Here is a 15,328-nt window from a genome sequence, read left to right on the forward strand (position 1 = left end):
TTGTTCTACCAAAAGCTTTATGACAGCATGGTGCGTCATCTTACCCGCCTACATGTGTCTGGCGTGCGTGGATGGACAACAGCAGCACCGGGGTGTATAAGACGAGCATCGGGAGCATCCAATCTTGTGTCATCTTTCCACGCAATCAACACACCAGGAAACACGACCACCAATCCATCTACGCTAAACCGACGATTCTATACCACCGCCGACATGCAGACCGTTAAGAACACCATCGCTGAGAACATTGGCGGCGACTATGCGCACTCGCTCGCCCCCAAAGATTCGCAATTCTCTCTAGACCAAGTGCCCGACTTGTCTTCCAAAGTCGCCGTTGTGACTGGCGGCTCCGAGGGCGTTGGTTACGGCTGCACGCACACGCTGCTGTCCAAGAACATCTCCAAGCTGTTCATCGTCTCAATGTCCGAAGACGTCGCCGTTGACGCCATCAAAGCCATCCGCGAAGAAATGGGCGAAGACGCCGCATCCAAGGTCGAATGGATTCCCTGCGACCTCAGCGACTGGAAGGCCACAGCCGCCGTGGCAGACCGGATAGCCAGCAGCACAGACCGACTCGACATTCTCATCTGCAACGCCGCGAGAGGCATCATGTCATCGCAACAGGCGCCTTCCAACGGCGTCGACCGCCACATGGCTGTCAATCACATTGGCCACTCGGTGCTAACATCGCGCCTGCTGCCCGTGTTGAAGAAGACGGCGGACTCGGGGAACAAGGTTAGAGTTGTACACCTGGCGTCGAATCTGCACGAGTCGGCGCCCAAGGAGACCAAGTTTGAGAGCGTCGAGGAGCTGAACAAAGATTTTGGGCCTAACCCTCAATATGGTCGCACCAAGCTGGCGTCGATTCTGTATGCGCGGTACCTGGACGAACATTTGCGCGGACAGCATCCCAACATCTTGGTCAATGCCACGCATCCGGGTATCGTGGACACGGCGCAGACGAACAAGTGGATACATGAGGTGTATCCATTGGGCGGCTACGGGATGAGCTTTTTCGCGAAGCCGCTCAAGAAGGATATTTTGCACGGCGCCGTGAGCACCCTGTTTGCGGCAACGACGACGGAGCAGAGTGGGCAGTACATTGCGCCGCCTGCTATTGTGGAGCCTGGTAGTCAGATGAGTCAGGATCGAGACTTGAGGGAGAGGTTGATGAAGTTGACGAGAGAGCTTGTAAAGGAGAAGGCTGGCATTGAGTTGCAAGACTGTTAGGAGAGGAGTGAATGGTGATAAGGAGTGTAGAGTAAAGACAGTTGTTCTAGCATATGCATAGATCAATGACACTTAAAAGTAAACCTGAAATGAAAAGTGGTCACAGATTATTTTCGACCGTATATCAACATACCAAACGTGACTTGAGGCTGTGGAGCTAAGCTTTGTCGGCAAGGATCAGGGTAAGCTGACGAGGCCGATAGTCTTTCGGGGAAACATGGCAGAGGCCCGTGAACAGTGTGGATGGCCAGGTTGATGAAGCATTTGCCGTCGCGGCCGGCACGAACGATTTCAGCGTTGAAAAAGAAAGTCTTCCTCTCCAGCAACCAACCCTCTCTTCATTGGCACGTCAATCGTGTCCCGGTCTGTTGCATCATGGCCAAATAATCCTTCGTCCCCACACGGTTCCGCCGTCCAACTCGTGCCTCGATCTGGTCTGAGCGAGCTGGACAGGCAGCGGGTGTTCTTGTCGCTGCCTTCCATTGACAACAAGATTTCGCGTCGATAACCGGAGAAAGCGTCACAAGCGGGCAGGACAAAGAGAAGAACAGACTAGCGGGTAAAGGAAAGCGGCGCACTGGAATGAAGGTGAAAATTCTGGGAGGCACAGCAAGTGGTCTGGCGCGGTTTGTTTGGTCGCAGGCCAAGGGCGGGGCCGGTCCGCGCCAGACGAGTGGACAGACTGGACGACGGAAGCAGACAGACCTGAGCTCTGGCCGCACCCACCACTCTCCGCACGTGGTCCTCTCCATGACATGCACTGGCCGTCGACAGTCGACCCGATCCCAAGGCAATAAATAATTCCACCCTACCTTACCCTACGCCGCTCGTCGTCATTGTACTACCTCTCGCCAATTCGCCAGTTCAAAAACCCCCGTCCCCGCCGCCCAAGCCCGACGAAATGCGTTTTGGCCGCACCCTTCGCCGCTCCGTCTACCAGCCATGGGAGGCCAAGTACATTGACTACGACAAGCTTAAGCAGCTTCTGCGCGAGGGTGCCTCGGATCAGGGCTCCGACCATGAGGACGCAGACGACAACTGGACCGAGGAGGACGAGGGCCGCTTCGTCGACGAGCTCGTCAACGTCCAGCTCGAAAAGGTCAACGACTTCCAGAACAAAAAGTACCAGGACCTGCGCGATCGCACCACCAAGTGCGAACAGAAACTCGAACCGCTGGCACTGTCCATCAAGGACGGCGACGATGCCGACAACAATGGCGAGGGCAGCGCAAAGGGCAAAAAGGCTGAGCCGTCGGATGAGGAGCGCCGGCGCGTGTCCAAGGAGGTTCTGAAGGAGCTGGATACAATCACAAAGGAGGTCAGCGAGCTGGAACGATATAGTCGCATCAACTACACCGGTTTCTTAAAGGCGGCCAAGAAGCACGACCGCAAGCGTGGTCACATTTACCGTGTCCGTCCTCTGCTGCAGGTGCGCCTGGGAGCTTTGCCCTTCAACAAGGAGGACTACTCGCCGCTGTTAATCAGACTGTCTGCCATGTACTCGTTTGTACGCCAAAACTTAGAGGGCAAGGAGCAACGCGATATTTCCTTCTCCGAAGGCCAATCCGCCGGCGAAAGCTTTACATCGTACAAGTGTAGGTCTGTTGACTCTGTCTGATGCATTCCCGCTTACATTATACAGTCTGGGTTCACCCTGAGAACCTCCTCGAAGTCAAGACTGTCATCCTCCGTCGCCTTCCTGTGCTGGTCTACAATCCTCAAACATCCAAGATTGCCGAGGGCAACCAACGTGACCCAACCATCACCTCCATATACTTTGACAATCCTAGGTTCTCATTGTATACCGACAAGGTCGAGCACGTACCTGACGCGTCGTCACTGCGTCTGCGGTGGTATGGCCAAGTTTCAGAGAAACCGGAGATTTATTTCGAAAAGAAGACGATCAAGGAGGGCGATGCCAGCGAAGAGCTGCGATTCCCGATCAAGGAAAAGTACATACAGGCGTTCCTCCGCGGCGAGTACCACATGGAAAAGAGCATCGACAAGATTAAGAGGACCATGGGTGAACACGACCACAAGGCCGAAGAGCTCCAAAAGAGTGCCGAAGCCATCCAAACCTTTGTCAAGGAGAAGGAGCTTCAACCCGTGCTCAGGGCGAACTACACCCGAACGGCCTTCCAGATTCCCGGAGACGACAGGGTCCGCATTTCTCTGGATACTGATCTCGCACTCATTCGCGAAGATGCCATCGACTCTGACCGGCCCTGCCGTGATCCCGAGGACTGGCACCGCAGGGACATTGACGATGCTCAAATGGAGTACCCCTTCAGCGGCATTCGCAAGGGTGAAATCAACCGTTTCCCCTTTGCACTGCTCGAAATCAAGATCAAGGGCCGCAAGGACTACGAATGGATTTCAGACCTCATGACCTCGCATCTTGTCAAGGAGGCCCCGCGCTTTTCGAAATTTGTCCACGGTGTCGCGCAGCTGTTTGAGGACCAAGTCAACACTTTCCCTTTCTGGCTCTCCGAGCTCGAGACCGACATCAGACGCGACCCTCACGAGGCTTTTGAAGAGGAGCAAGAGCGCAAAGCAAAGGTAGCCGAAGACGAGTTCGCTGTTGGGTCCCTCTTTGGCAATCGCGCGTCGCCTTTCCGTGCCTCCATCAGCTCACCTGTTGGCTCGCCTGCTGGAGGCCACTCGCTGTCCAAATACAAATCTCCGTCTGGTAAAGCTACCGCTCAAGACACACGACGCGCCTCGCTCGCGGCCGCCACCGCCCAAAGGCCAAGCGCGAGACCCGAACCAGACCACGACGATTCGGACTCGGACGCCGGCCCGGAAGACACGACAACGGGCGGCGAGGGCAACACGACGTCACCCTCCGGCCTGCGCTCCCTCTTCCCTTCCTTCTCCTACTCCAAATACGCACAGCGACACCGGGCTGGCGGCACAGCCAATCTGCCTCCGGGCGTTCGCGACCCAGGTCAATGGATCAAGGATCAAGGGCCGGTGCGCGTCGAAGCCAAAGTATGGCTCGCAAACCAACGCACCTTCATCAAGTGGCAGCACGTGACGATCTTGCTGGCGACGCTCAGCTTGGGCTTGTACAACGCGGCCGGCGAGAACAACCGCGTCGGGCGCGCGCTGGCCATTGTTTATACCCTCGTTGCCCTGTTCGCCGGCGTGTGGGGCTACGCCATGTACATGTATCGCAGCCGGCTCATCCAGCAGCGCAGCGGCAAGGACTTTGATAATGTCTTGGGTCCCATCATCGTGTGCATTGGGTTGGTTGTGGCGCTGTTGTGCAATTTTGGATTCAAGGTGAGTCGACGTTGCGCTGCGCTACCCCTCGAGGCCACAAAGCTCATCATTCCCCTACCCTTTCCGTTCGCCATGTTTCCTTGCAGTACTTCAAGAACTCTACTGACCACACCCATCGCCGCAGTACACGGCCATCATGTCCGAGAAGCACCGCCAGCACGACCAACCGCCCACCTCCTCCCACAACGCCACCTCGCCGTCGACCGACGCGCTCGTCTCCGCCGCCGTCAACGCTTCCGCCCAAGTCTTGTTCAGCGCTGGGACGGACGAGCTGTAATACCCTCGGTCGCCGCTATCCAGCAATCAGTCAATCCATATCGCGTCCTTTAGTCCCTCCTCTGTGTATCAATAATTCAGCAACCAATCCAATCACCACCAAAGATATGCGACGATAGACGGGATGGGCTCGCATGGCTCGCAGGCCTACCGCCAGAACGCCGGGCTGGGCTGGGTTGGGTTGGGTTGGGATGTGGGGTTTCCGCGCTGTCTAGTTTCGCGTGTGCAAAATGGAAGAGTTGGAGAGAGAGAGCGTGTGTGTGGCGTCTATTCTTCATGCTTGTATAGTTCTAATTCTGTACAGCCATTGGCTCCGCCGCCTTGTCCTCCTCGTCTAGTCTCTTATCGTTCCGTAGCCAGTGCTGTTGATCAAGCAGCAAATGTACCAAGTCAATCGCGTTGTGTTGTCTTGATGTGTGGCATGCCGCGTCGTCGTGTTCGCTGTGTGTACGGTACAGTATTGCAGAGGTCGGTACTTGGCAAATTGCACCCACCCTGTTATTGGTGGGCTGAGTGCGTGGGAGTGGTGTTGGTGTTGGCACACAAGCTCCTCCTTCTTACAGCAATCTTTACATGTACGTGTATGAAATCGTTTTATCGACATCAGATCCACCCGTCATCCGTCGAGCTGACTGTCGTCTGGTTTCCTTGTTGTTATGTCGAGCGAGCACCTGGTATACGTGGAATGTGAGATTGCAAGTTGACATGACGCAAGGTCGCCACAGACCTGACAAATGGGGTGGTCAAAAATCAAGCGGGACAGAAGATTTACAATGCCGTCTTTGTACTGAAGACTGGACGGAAATTGTACTATGTATGCATGATAGAGTAAGCGATATGTGAGAACAACAACCCATAAACACCCACCCACTGCTCCAACATAACCAAAGAACCAAAAGCCAAAAACAGTGCTCTAACGAATCTGACCAACGGTAAACATCATAAATGCAGTAAAGTTCGTCACGTCATGCCATATATTCCCATTTTCCCTGCCAGCGGAATCCCATTTACAATCCTCCCTCCCTCTCCCACACCTTGCGGCCGGCAATCCACGTCTGCAAGACCTCGCCGTCATCATTGAGGACGACGAGGTCAGCCCTGCGACCCTGCTTGAGCACGCCGACGCCGGGGCCGCCTTTGCCGTTGGCGGAGCTGCCCAGCGCGGGCGGCATGCCGGGGACCTCGTAGCCGTCGACGCCCATGAAGGCGGCCACGTTCTCGGTGCAGCAGCGGACGGCCTCGGCGACGCTGCAGCCCGTCCACGCCATGAGGTTGCGGACGGACTGGGACAGCGACGACGACGACGAGGGCGAATTGGGGTCAGCGCCGCTGACGAGCATCGCGCGCGCCTGGTTGGCGCGAAAGAGGAGCGCGGCGGTTGCGGGCGCGACGTGCTCGCCGTCGGCGACAAGGCTGTAGAATGGCGCCCGCGGCTCGCTGGATGGCGGGAGCGTGATGAGGCCAACGAGGCTGTCATCGCCGCCTGCGCGCCAGTTCATGGTCGGTATTGAGGACGCGGAGAGACCGGTGGCGCCGGCGGCCAGCGCCGACATGCCGGTTGAGAAGGCGTTCTCCTTGACGCTGCCCGCATCTCCGCTCTGGGGCGCCAGGGAGATGGTGAGGGAGGCGGAGCGCAACGAGGGTATCAGGGGCGTGGTGGAGGCCGAGGGTGGGAAGGTGAGATGCTTGAGGGAGGGAGGAGGCGAGGGGCCAACGAGAATCGGCGTTTGGCGCAAATCAGGGTTGTAGGCATGTGCGCCGAGGACGGTTGCGCCCTTGAGGTCATGATGGGCCTTGGGGTTCAATGATGGGAGGATCTGTGGAAAGAGTGTTAGATTTGAGTTGTTTGGCATGAAAGATGTTGATTGGGGAATATTCGAAGCAATTGTAACTTGAAGACTGGAAGCACAGCAACAGACAGGAGAGAGAAGAAAGACAGACTTGCGCGAGTAGGAGGAATTTGATTGGCTGATTTTTGTGGAATAAATCATTCAGACGTCACTCTTGCATACCTGCTGGAATGTGTCGGGAGCGACAGTTGGTATGGTGGCCCAGAATCCGGTAACACCCTGTGTAACGTAGTACTCGGCCGTGTTCTGGAGCTTCTGGTCATATTGCTGCTGATTCTCAAAGTCTGTAAAGCGGAATCCATTGGCGCCGTAGGTCTGAAGCTCGAGAAAACCTGGGGCAACAATGTGCCCTTCCAGATCACAAATGTCGCCGCCTATGTAGCCAGTGCGGTAGAGGATGCGGCCCGTCTCTTCTGAGATGACGAGATGATCCTCGACGAGCTGGCCATTGAGGCAGTAGCGGCAGTTGGTGAGGAGGGTGAACTGGTTGTCGGTCATTATGGCACAGTGGTAGCGAGCGGAGAAGGGAGACGGGGGAGACGGGAGATATAGACTGCGGCAATGGTGTTGGAGAGCCGTCGGGACTTACATTTGCGGTGGATACCTTAAGGTACGGTTGGTAGAGCGGAAGACGCAGTCAGCAATTGAGGTGAAGTCTAGACTGCACGGCAGGGAGGGTCCTTGGCGCCGATCTACCTTCCCGGGAGCTCGGGCCCCCCGCCTATGACGCATTCGCTCTAGCAGCAAACAGACCAGACTTGTTCCTTCGCCCAAACCAACCAAACCACAGCGTCCACGGCTTCCTTCGCCTGCCACTCCAAGTCATGTCTCTCCGTCTCCATCCGCATCTTGCATTGTCTATCGCGTCAATGGCTTCCACCACGTCCATCTTTCCTTCTGCCTGCCTGGCGAGCTGGCCTGAGGTGGCCGGGCCGACCACGCGTCGCGTCGCTGCAAGCTCCAGGCTTCAGAACTCAGAACAGACAAGCAGCTTGGCCAGCACTGCCCTTCTCGGCCTCAGCTGAGGCCAAACAGGTCGTGACCCCGGACGTGAAGCTGCGGTGCGACACGCAATCATGCTGTGGTGTTGGGCGGACATGGAGCTGGTGGTGCTGGCTCTGAGTGGCTTTGTGCTTGTTTGGTCGACGCGCCCTGGCGTGGCCCATGATGTCATGGCAATCGCTGCCAGGCGCTGATCAGGATCCCAGCCCTTTCAACTTGAATGTCTATAACTGCCCAGACTGCCGCTGCTGCCAATTCCTCCCCATCACACCTGCTGTTGACTGCCTCCTGCTCCATTGGTCCTCCGACCCCGCCCCCAGAGGCTCCACCAGCCTTCTGAACACCCCCGCTACTATACCAGCTTACCCCAGGTTGCTCTTTCAACACAGCGCTTCCACGTCATCATGGCCGACGAGCTCCAGCAGCACGCCCCGGGCGGCCACTATTCTGGCAACAACCGCATTCCCACTGTCAGAAAGTTCATCGACGCTCTCGACAAGGACAAGGCCGAGCGCGACAGGGCAATTGACGAGCGCGGCCAGCCCGTCACAGACGGAACCACCCCCCATCCAGGCAACCAGACCCACAAGAGAGAAAACCAAAAGACGGTGACAGATCCCACCACTGGAAGGGAGGTTGTCATTGAGAATGCCGACAAGCACATGATAGACTTGGTCGAGAACCCTCAGGTAAACGTCGCTCAATCCGTCCGTGACGAGCCCGTGCTAACCCTGCCAGCTCTCCGTGCCCAACGCCAACCTGGGAAAAGACTCCCCAATCAAGACCGACTCTTCGCAGCCGTATGACCAGTACAAAGAAAACCAGGATGTCACTGCTCCTCCAGACCCAGTCGCCGAGGGCACCACATCCGATGTTCCAATTCATGGCGAGAAAACAAACATTCTTTTCCACCCCACTCCGTCCGTCAGCTACGAGCCATACTTCGTGACCATTGAAAAGCAGGCCGGAGGCGTCTGCGCCGGTGTTGTGATTGCCATTGTCATGATTGGGAAAATGTTTGGCGGCTCGCTGTGGGGCCTGGTACCCTTGGGAGCTTGTGTAGCATCCGGGGTTTGGTTGTGGATGAAGGAAGTCGTGCGGAGAGGCAGAGAACTAGAATGGCACAGTGAAAGGACCCGCGGCCAAACTGTAAGGTCAATCCTCCATCCTTCCAAATCAGCACTAACTCCGCCAGGCCACTGCGAACCTTCTTCCCGAGTCTGTCGAGTGGATGAACACTCTGCTTGAAATCGTGTGGGGACTAATCAACCCGGACATGTTCCAGAGCGTTGCGGACACCATTGAGGATGTCATGCAAGCTTCTGTTCCCGGCGTCATTGAGAATGTCCGCGTCTCGGAGATCAACCAAGGAAGCAATCCCATTCGCATCCTCAGTATGCGAGCGCTGCCCGACTCGCAAATGAATGATATGAAAAAGGCCATTCACGAGGAGAACAAGAAGACAAAAGACCCCCAGGAAGCAGCTGCCGACGAAGAGGGAGGTGACTACTACAATCTTGAAGTTTCTTTTGCATACCACGCAAAACCGTCGGGCAGCAGCGCCGCCGAAAAGGCCAAGAACATGCACATGGCCCTCGTTTTCTATCTCGGTGTCAAAGGGCTCTTCGGAGTGCCTTTGCCCATCTTCGTCGAGCTCCAGGGTCTCGTTGGCACTGTCCGCCTTCGACTGAACATGACTCCGGAGCCCCCCTACCTCAAGACTCTGACCTTCAGCCTGATGGGATTGCCTCACATCGAAGCTGGTTGCATCCCAATGATGCAAAAGGGAATCAACATCCTCAATCTGCCACTGATTTCGAATTTCGTCAACTACGCCATTGGAGCAGCTGCTAGCATGTACGTTGCTCCCAAGTCAATGTCTCTTGACCTGAGGGCGATCCTTCAAGGCGACGATATCACCAAGGATGTCAATGCTCTTGGTATCCTCTGGATTCGCATCCACCGAGCCACCGGCCTCAGCAAGCAAGACAAACGTGGAAGTTCATATGGCGGCAGTGACCCTTATATCACTTTGACCTTCTCCAAATACGGCAAGCCCATGTACTGCACGCGAGTCATTACCGACGACCTGAACCCCATTTGGGAGGAGACAGCAGCCCTTCTCGTCACGCCAGAGTTGATCAAGGCCGATGAAAATCTTAGCGTCGAGCTCTGGGACTCTGACCGTCACAGTGCCGATGACATTGTCGGCAAAGTCGAGCTCTCGATGCAAAAAATGATTCAGCACCCGGGCAAGATGTACCCGCAAGTCAGCAAATTGGCTGGTATGGACGCAGACAGCAGCATGCCCGGAGAGCTCCACTGGGAAGTTGGCTATTTTGGGAAGCCAAAGTACCGCCCTGAGCTCAGGACGGATGGAAAGAACAAGAACCTCGATGCCAACCTCCAGGACAACCCAGAATTCCAAGACGAAAAGGGAGTCACCAACACCGAAGAAGACGATGCTGTACAACACACGCCGCCGGATCCTCTCTGGCCGACTGGTATCGTCAGCGTTGTCGTCCACCAGATTGTCAACCTTGAGCTAGACAACGTCAAGGGTACCGCTGGCAGCCGCAAGGGACGCGAGTTTGAGCCGGCAAAGGCGTACGGCGAGAATTCGAAGCAGGAAGGGGGCGACCTGCCCAACAGCTACTGCACCATCCTCCTGAACGACGAATTGGTGTACCGGACACGTTCCAAGGCAGTTAGCAGCCAGCCGATTTTCAACGCAGGTACTGAGCGCTTCATTCGCGACTGGCGCTCTGGCATTGTCACCGTCACTGTTCGCGACCAGCGCCACAGGGAGCACGACCCGATTTTGGGTATTGTTCCTCTCAAGTTGACCGACATTCTCGAGTCCAGCTCGCAGGTGACTCGCTGGTATCCCCTTGACGGTGGCATCGGCTTTGGACGCATCCGTATATCTCTGCTCTTCCGCAGCGTAGAGACGCGTCTGCCGCCAAATCTCCTCGGCTGGGACGTCGGCACATTTGAATTCTGTTCTGATCGCATTACGGCTCATGGGTATCAGCACCACGCCAAGCTCAGGATGCGTACTGGTGGTTCGACCGCAAAAGTGCCACGCACCGGGGCCCACCAACTTGAAGATGGGGACGGTGTGTACTGGGACGTTGCGCAAAAGGATGGCCAGAGTGAAGTCCGCTTGCCCGTCAAGTATCGATACCGCTCGCCTGTCGTCTTCGAATTCCACGTCAGCGGCAAGCGCAAACCAGATGCCCATGCTGTCGTGTGGCTTCAGCACCTAATCGACAACGAGAACACGGAAATCGACATTCCCATTTGGCAATGCACGAACCCAGCACGACTGACCTTGAACTACATCACGGAAGACAACTGCAAAGGTGAGCCTGGCCTTGAAGACCTCAAAGAAGTTGGACGGCTGCGTTTCAGCGGTCGCTTCAAAGCTGGAATGGACGAGAGTCACGAGGCCTTCATCATGGACAACGACTCGCGTGAGACGTACGAAACGTGGGAAGCTTGCATTGCTGAAGGAGTCCGCCAACGCCGTGTGGACAAAGAACTGCCGGAACGCATCCAACAGCTGCATGAAAGATCCCTTAGCAATGGCCGCGACATCCTCAAAGCGGCCACGGAAGAAGAGAAGAGAAAGTGGCTTAGCAGAGATGGGGCCAACTGGTCTGGCGCTTTCGGCTCGGATCCCAAGGCCTTTATGGACTCGAAGGGCCGCAAGCGCCGGGAACCTGGAAGGGAGGCACCGCTCCACGACCCCAACCACCCATCAAGCGACGAGGACCACGAGTCCGACTTTGACGACGAGGACCGGCCCTCTTCGTCGTCGACAGAGCCAGATCTCGGCATGCAAGACGCGGACAACATGCCCAAGCAAAACGGCCACCGACGTGACACGTCCTCGACGTCGTACGCCGCGTCGACCAACGCAAGCACCACGGACGGCCGCCCCAGCACGACTTACACGTCCACGACCGACGTCAACTCGTCGTCGCCCACGTCTTCCATGGCCACCAACAACGCGTCGACGGCGTCGGTCAACCGCCAGAACCGCCGCACCGAGGCGCGCAAGCAGCGCGGCCTGATGCAGTGGCGCCCGGCGCGCAATGTCAAGTTTGCCAAGGATGAATCCATCATTGGGATGCGCAAGTTGAAGAATATGGTGACGGGGCAGTTGGATGGCAGGAAGCCTGGCGTTGAGACGGAGACGGGTAACTAAATGACGGAGGGTGATTCTGCCGTCTTCTCTTTCCCTTTCTTTCCTTTCTCTTCCTTTCTCTTATTCCCTTCTTCTCCTTTCTCATGCGGTGGGTCATGGCGTTGAGGCTGGTTCGGACTGAGTCGCTAGCTCCGTGGTAGCAGTGTGTGTTTTTGGTTGGTATGGAAGCTACATACCTAGGCAACAGGGTAATGAGATGCTACGAGTACTTTTGTATAGTAGTCGATGTATTGCATGACAAAAGCGTTACTTTAAATTTGTCTACCGGTTCGTGGTGTACGATTTGTTGAGGTAGTGAGGTGTTTTCATTGATGGCCAATACAAATGGCAACTTCTAGCCTGGTTTAGTATTCTCCTTTTCCTTTCCTTTTTTTCCTTCTCCACGCCTTCCCTCTCCTCCATCCCTCTTTCACCCACTACACCAATCACCCCCCTAGATCAAATCTCCTCCATCTCCTCGGCAAACTCATCAACGACCTCAAAGTCGCCGACCTCGACTCTCTCCGGGCGGACAAAGACGCCGCAGTTGGGCTTGCACTCAAAGTACCTCTGGCCGCCCTTGACGGCGCCGTCGTTGCGGCCGGTCGGCTCGTCCAGCTCGACGCCGACCCACGGGCCCAGCGGCGGCGGCAGCTCTGCGATGCGGCCGACGTAGCGCACCGTGCCGCGGCGGCCGTCGGAGGCGGCGGGGAGGAGCTGGATGCGTGCGTTGAGGGTTATGCCTGGGGTGGGTTGGGTTGGGTGTCAGCAGGAGAGGGAGGGTAAGAGGTGGGATGGGAATAGGATGAGATGGGACGTACCTCTCTCGTCGACCTCGCGCTCGAGCGCCTTGACCTTCTGCTCCTCGATGCTGGGGGCGTTGGGGTCGAAGCGGCCGAGCTTCTGGTTGCGCTTCCACGCCAGCACGCTGTCGGCGCGCGTCTCGTATTCTGCCTCGGGCATGACGTACTTCTGGACGGCCGAGACGTCGGTGAAGTCTGTTCGTGCGGCGGCCGGGCGCGTGTCGTTGACCTAGGGAGACGGAGGGGTGCGTTAGCTGGATGGAAGGTTTGGTTGGGAGTGATTGATGGAAGTGGGCATTGTTGAATCTGTGGTTAGCTTCTACGGATATCGATGTTTGGGCGTGGTGGTATTGGCAGTAGTCACGAAGGTTGTGGAATAAGTCATCTGGGTAGGCGTGATAGATTGGCAACAGCTCAAAATTGGCAACAGCTCAAATGACACCTGAGCATGTCCGATGCATGGCCGAGGAGACTCGAACGACGGCATGGGTTGGACGGACGCCAGGCTGTGTCGATGGTGGACATCAGGGATCCAACAGGCCCGTGATTCAAAACACTCTGCCAACCTCACAAGTCCCAATGCAGAAGTCCATGTCTCGGCAGTGTGCAGTTTGGGACGCAAACCGTGTTTCCAGTTGCTGGGTCCGGCAACGACCCACCCCGGGACGGCGGGACCGAAGCCAGCAATAAGCAACGAGAAATAATATGGAACTCAGGGGGTATCGGCCCCCGAAAAACAAAATGAAGACGAAGGTATGGGCGGAAGCAGGTTCTTTTTTTTTTCTCTGATTATTTTTTGGGGACATGCGAGCGGCCAGGTACATGAACCATGGCGGTTCGTGCCATGACGTTTGGCCGGGATGGGATGCGATGCGATGGGATGCGATGCGATGCGTGGGAGATTTTTGAGGGGCGCGGATCCTCAGATCAGCCCTCTTCCTGGTAACAAAAACGCAGACGGGAGGAAGAGCTGGCCAAAAAAGGAGCAGGATTGTTGACTCGGGGCCCTCGCCCTCGCCCTCTGACGGGACAGGGCAGGGGTTACGGTTTGGGCATGGTGGCACTACCAGCAGCGCGGCACATGATATTCGAGGGGGGGCAAGAGGGGCAAAAGAAAGTTGCGAGGTTGCACTCACGTAGATCTCAGCATAAGGCTGGAGAGGGAAGGAGGACAGCTGTGTCGCATCCTCGTCGGCGGCCTCAATGGGGATTGGTTGCTGCGAGCCGATGCGCAAGCTGAGCGACTGGGTCGAGGCGGGGATGCCGGTGACGGGCTCGAGACGCGTCTTGAGGTTGGCGATGGACCATGACGGGGTGATGCGGCGCTCGCTGGCCGAGTTGGGCGAGGAGATGAGCAGCGGGACGTCGTGGGCAGACTGAAGCGACATGTTTGTTTGGATGGTGTGTGGTTGGTGTTGAGGTCCGCGTCCAGGTTCCTTGAGGCGACACCGACAGAGCGGCACGCTCTCCGGATGCCGATCTCACCACAAGTGAACAGCAAAGTCAAGCTCCACTCGCCTGCAACCCCCAAGTCCATCCGACCACCAACCACCACCCACCAACCACCACCCACCGTCGCCGCGAAGACGACGACGACAACTGCACCGCCTCGCCGCCGCCGCCCGCCCGCCCACAGGCCCGTCGCTCTTTTTCGCGAGATTGCCGCGGCTCTGGCGGCGCCATGGAATCGAGTTCCCCGTCGGTTCGGCCCTATAGCGCGCCAGCAGCACTTGACAGCCATGCTCTCCCTGTCTCGTTGCATGCCAGCTGGCAAGGCCCTCCCCGGTCAAGACGACGCGCTGCTAACCTCCTCACCGCCCATTTCCCGTCTGTCCTGTCCTGCGGTGGACACGACAGCAGAGCCTGCGTCATACCCCGGATCTGTACCGAAAGAGACTTCAACCTCATCGTCATCCTCCAGCGCCTAAGGCCTCCCTGCTCCATGTCGCTGCCAGGTCCACGTGCATCTCTGCGGTAGGGACATGCCATGTTACTTCAACACCATCTCATCGCAAATCCGTCCGCCTTCCATCAAACTGCGCGACTCCGTTCCGTACCCGCCAACCCACCAGGCCTGTACGCCGTGGCTGTAGCCGCACGCAATCGATGCCGCCTGCCGCCTGCCGCTCCCCATGCCTCATCCTTTAGGCTTCAATCATCTCACATCCCACTCCATCCTGCGCGTGCCCCGATGCTGCTTGTGGCCCGCTGTCCGTCTCTACCCACACCACAGCACACCTACCGCCCTCACGCCACATGAGCCCCCGCCGGCCGAAATACTACCAACGTGTTCCTGGACTCCCTGACAGCTCACGTGGAGAGACAGCTGCCAGAGTTGCACCGCGCATCTGCCCGCTTGCCTGCTTGCCGCCGCCGCCTGCCTGCCTGCCTGCCTGCCTGTGTCAACACAAATTGTCTGTCACTTTGACCACGGCTACGAGCGTCCGCAGAATGTCCTGTTTCACCGCTCTTATGTATCTCCAAGGATTCCATCAAGTTACAGTCGCAGACACCTTTCATTCTCTCCCCACCCATCTCCAACCACGGATTTTCTGGTAGCGAACCACTGCCGGGGCCACCATCTGCCGGCCCTCACTTGCTGGGATCTGTCTGCAAAAAAAGGTTGTGCAGATCTTCGTCCCCGGTGCTGCGCCAGGTCATCAAGCCTGCACCGTTCTCACAGTCTGATG

At 57.0% G+C, this 15,328-nt stretch overlaps 5 protein-coding genes across 5 annotated transcripts; 3 read left to right on the top strand and 2 right to left on the bottom strand.

The window, feature by feature from the left end:
- The first annotated feature begins 195 nt into the window (after nt 1-195).
- J3D65DRAFT_631763 (retinol dehydrogenase 12) lies at nt 196-1,288 on the top strand. The gene has a single exon (XM_066800939.1). It carries the CDS (start codon nt 214-216, stop codon nt 1,228-1,230), a length of 1,017 nt encoding a protein of 338 aa, XP_066652949.1. The 5' UTR covers nt 196-213; the 3' UTR covers nt 1,231-1,288.
- An 843-nt stretch (nt 1,289-2,131) lies between these two features.
- Nucleotides 2,132-4,792, top strand: J3D65DRAFT_669631 (VTC domain-containing protein; the record flags this gene model as incomplete). The annotated part of the gene is made up of 3 exons (XM_066803216.1): nt 2,132-2,825; nt 2,873-4,515; nt 4,640-4,792. The coding sequence occupies 3 exons, from the start codon at nt 2,132-2,134 to the stop codon at nt 4,790-4,792; spliced, it is 2,490 nt and encodes an 829-aa protein (XP_066652950.1).
- A 756-nt stretch (nt 4,793-5,548) lies between these two features.
- On the bottom strand, nt 5,549-7,251 carry J3D65DRAFT_631773 (uncharacterized protein). The gene is made up of 2 exons (XM_066800940.1): nt 6,804-7,251; nt 5,549-6,608 (listed from the first exon to the last, which is right to left on the bottom strand). The coding sequence occupies exons 1-2, from the start codon at nt 7,137-7,139 to the stop codon at nt 5,799-5,801; spliced, it is 1,146 nt and encodes a 381-aa protein (XP_066652951.1). The 5' UTR covers nt 7,140-7,251; the 3' UTR covers nt 5,549-5,798.
- Nucleotides 7,252-7,931: 680 nt separating this feature from the next.
- Nucleotides 7,932-12,206, top strand: J3D65DRAFT_462590 (uncharacterized protein). Its single transcript, XM_066796446.1, has 3 exons — nt 7,932-8,332; nt 8,382-8,792; nt 8,839-12,206. Exons 1-3 carry the CDS (start codon nt 8,048-8,050, stop codon nt 11,854-11,856), a joined length of 3,714 nt encoding a protein of 1,237 aa, XP_066652952.1. The 5' UTR covers nt 7,932-8,047; the 3' UTR covers nt 11,857-12,206.
- Nucleotides 12,077-14,046, bottom strand: J3D65DRAFT_631775 (CAP Gly-rich domain-containing protein). Its single transcript, XM_066800941.1, has 3 exons — nt 13,775-14,046; nt 12,657-12,867; nt 12,077-12,578 (listed from the first exon to the last, which is right to left on the bottom strand). Exons 1-3 carry the CDS (start codon nt 14,024-14,026, stop codon nt 12,295-12,297), a joined length of 747 nt encoding a protein of 248 aa, XP_066652953.1. The 5' UTR covers nt 14,027-14,046; the 3' UTR covers nt 12,077-12,294.
- Between the last annotated feature and the right edge of the window lie 1,282 nt (nt 14,047-15,328).

Source organism: Phyllosticta citribraziliensis, assembly GCF_038025025.1.
Source record: "Phyllosticta citribraziliensis strain CPC 17464 chromosome Unknown J3D65scaffold_9, whole genome shotgun sequence".
In the NCBI taxonomy this organism is placed as follows: Eukaryota; Fungi; Ascomycota; class Dothideomycetes; order Botryosphaeriales; family Phyllostictaceae; genus Phyllosticta; species Phyllosticta citribraziliensis.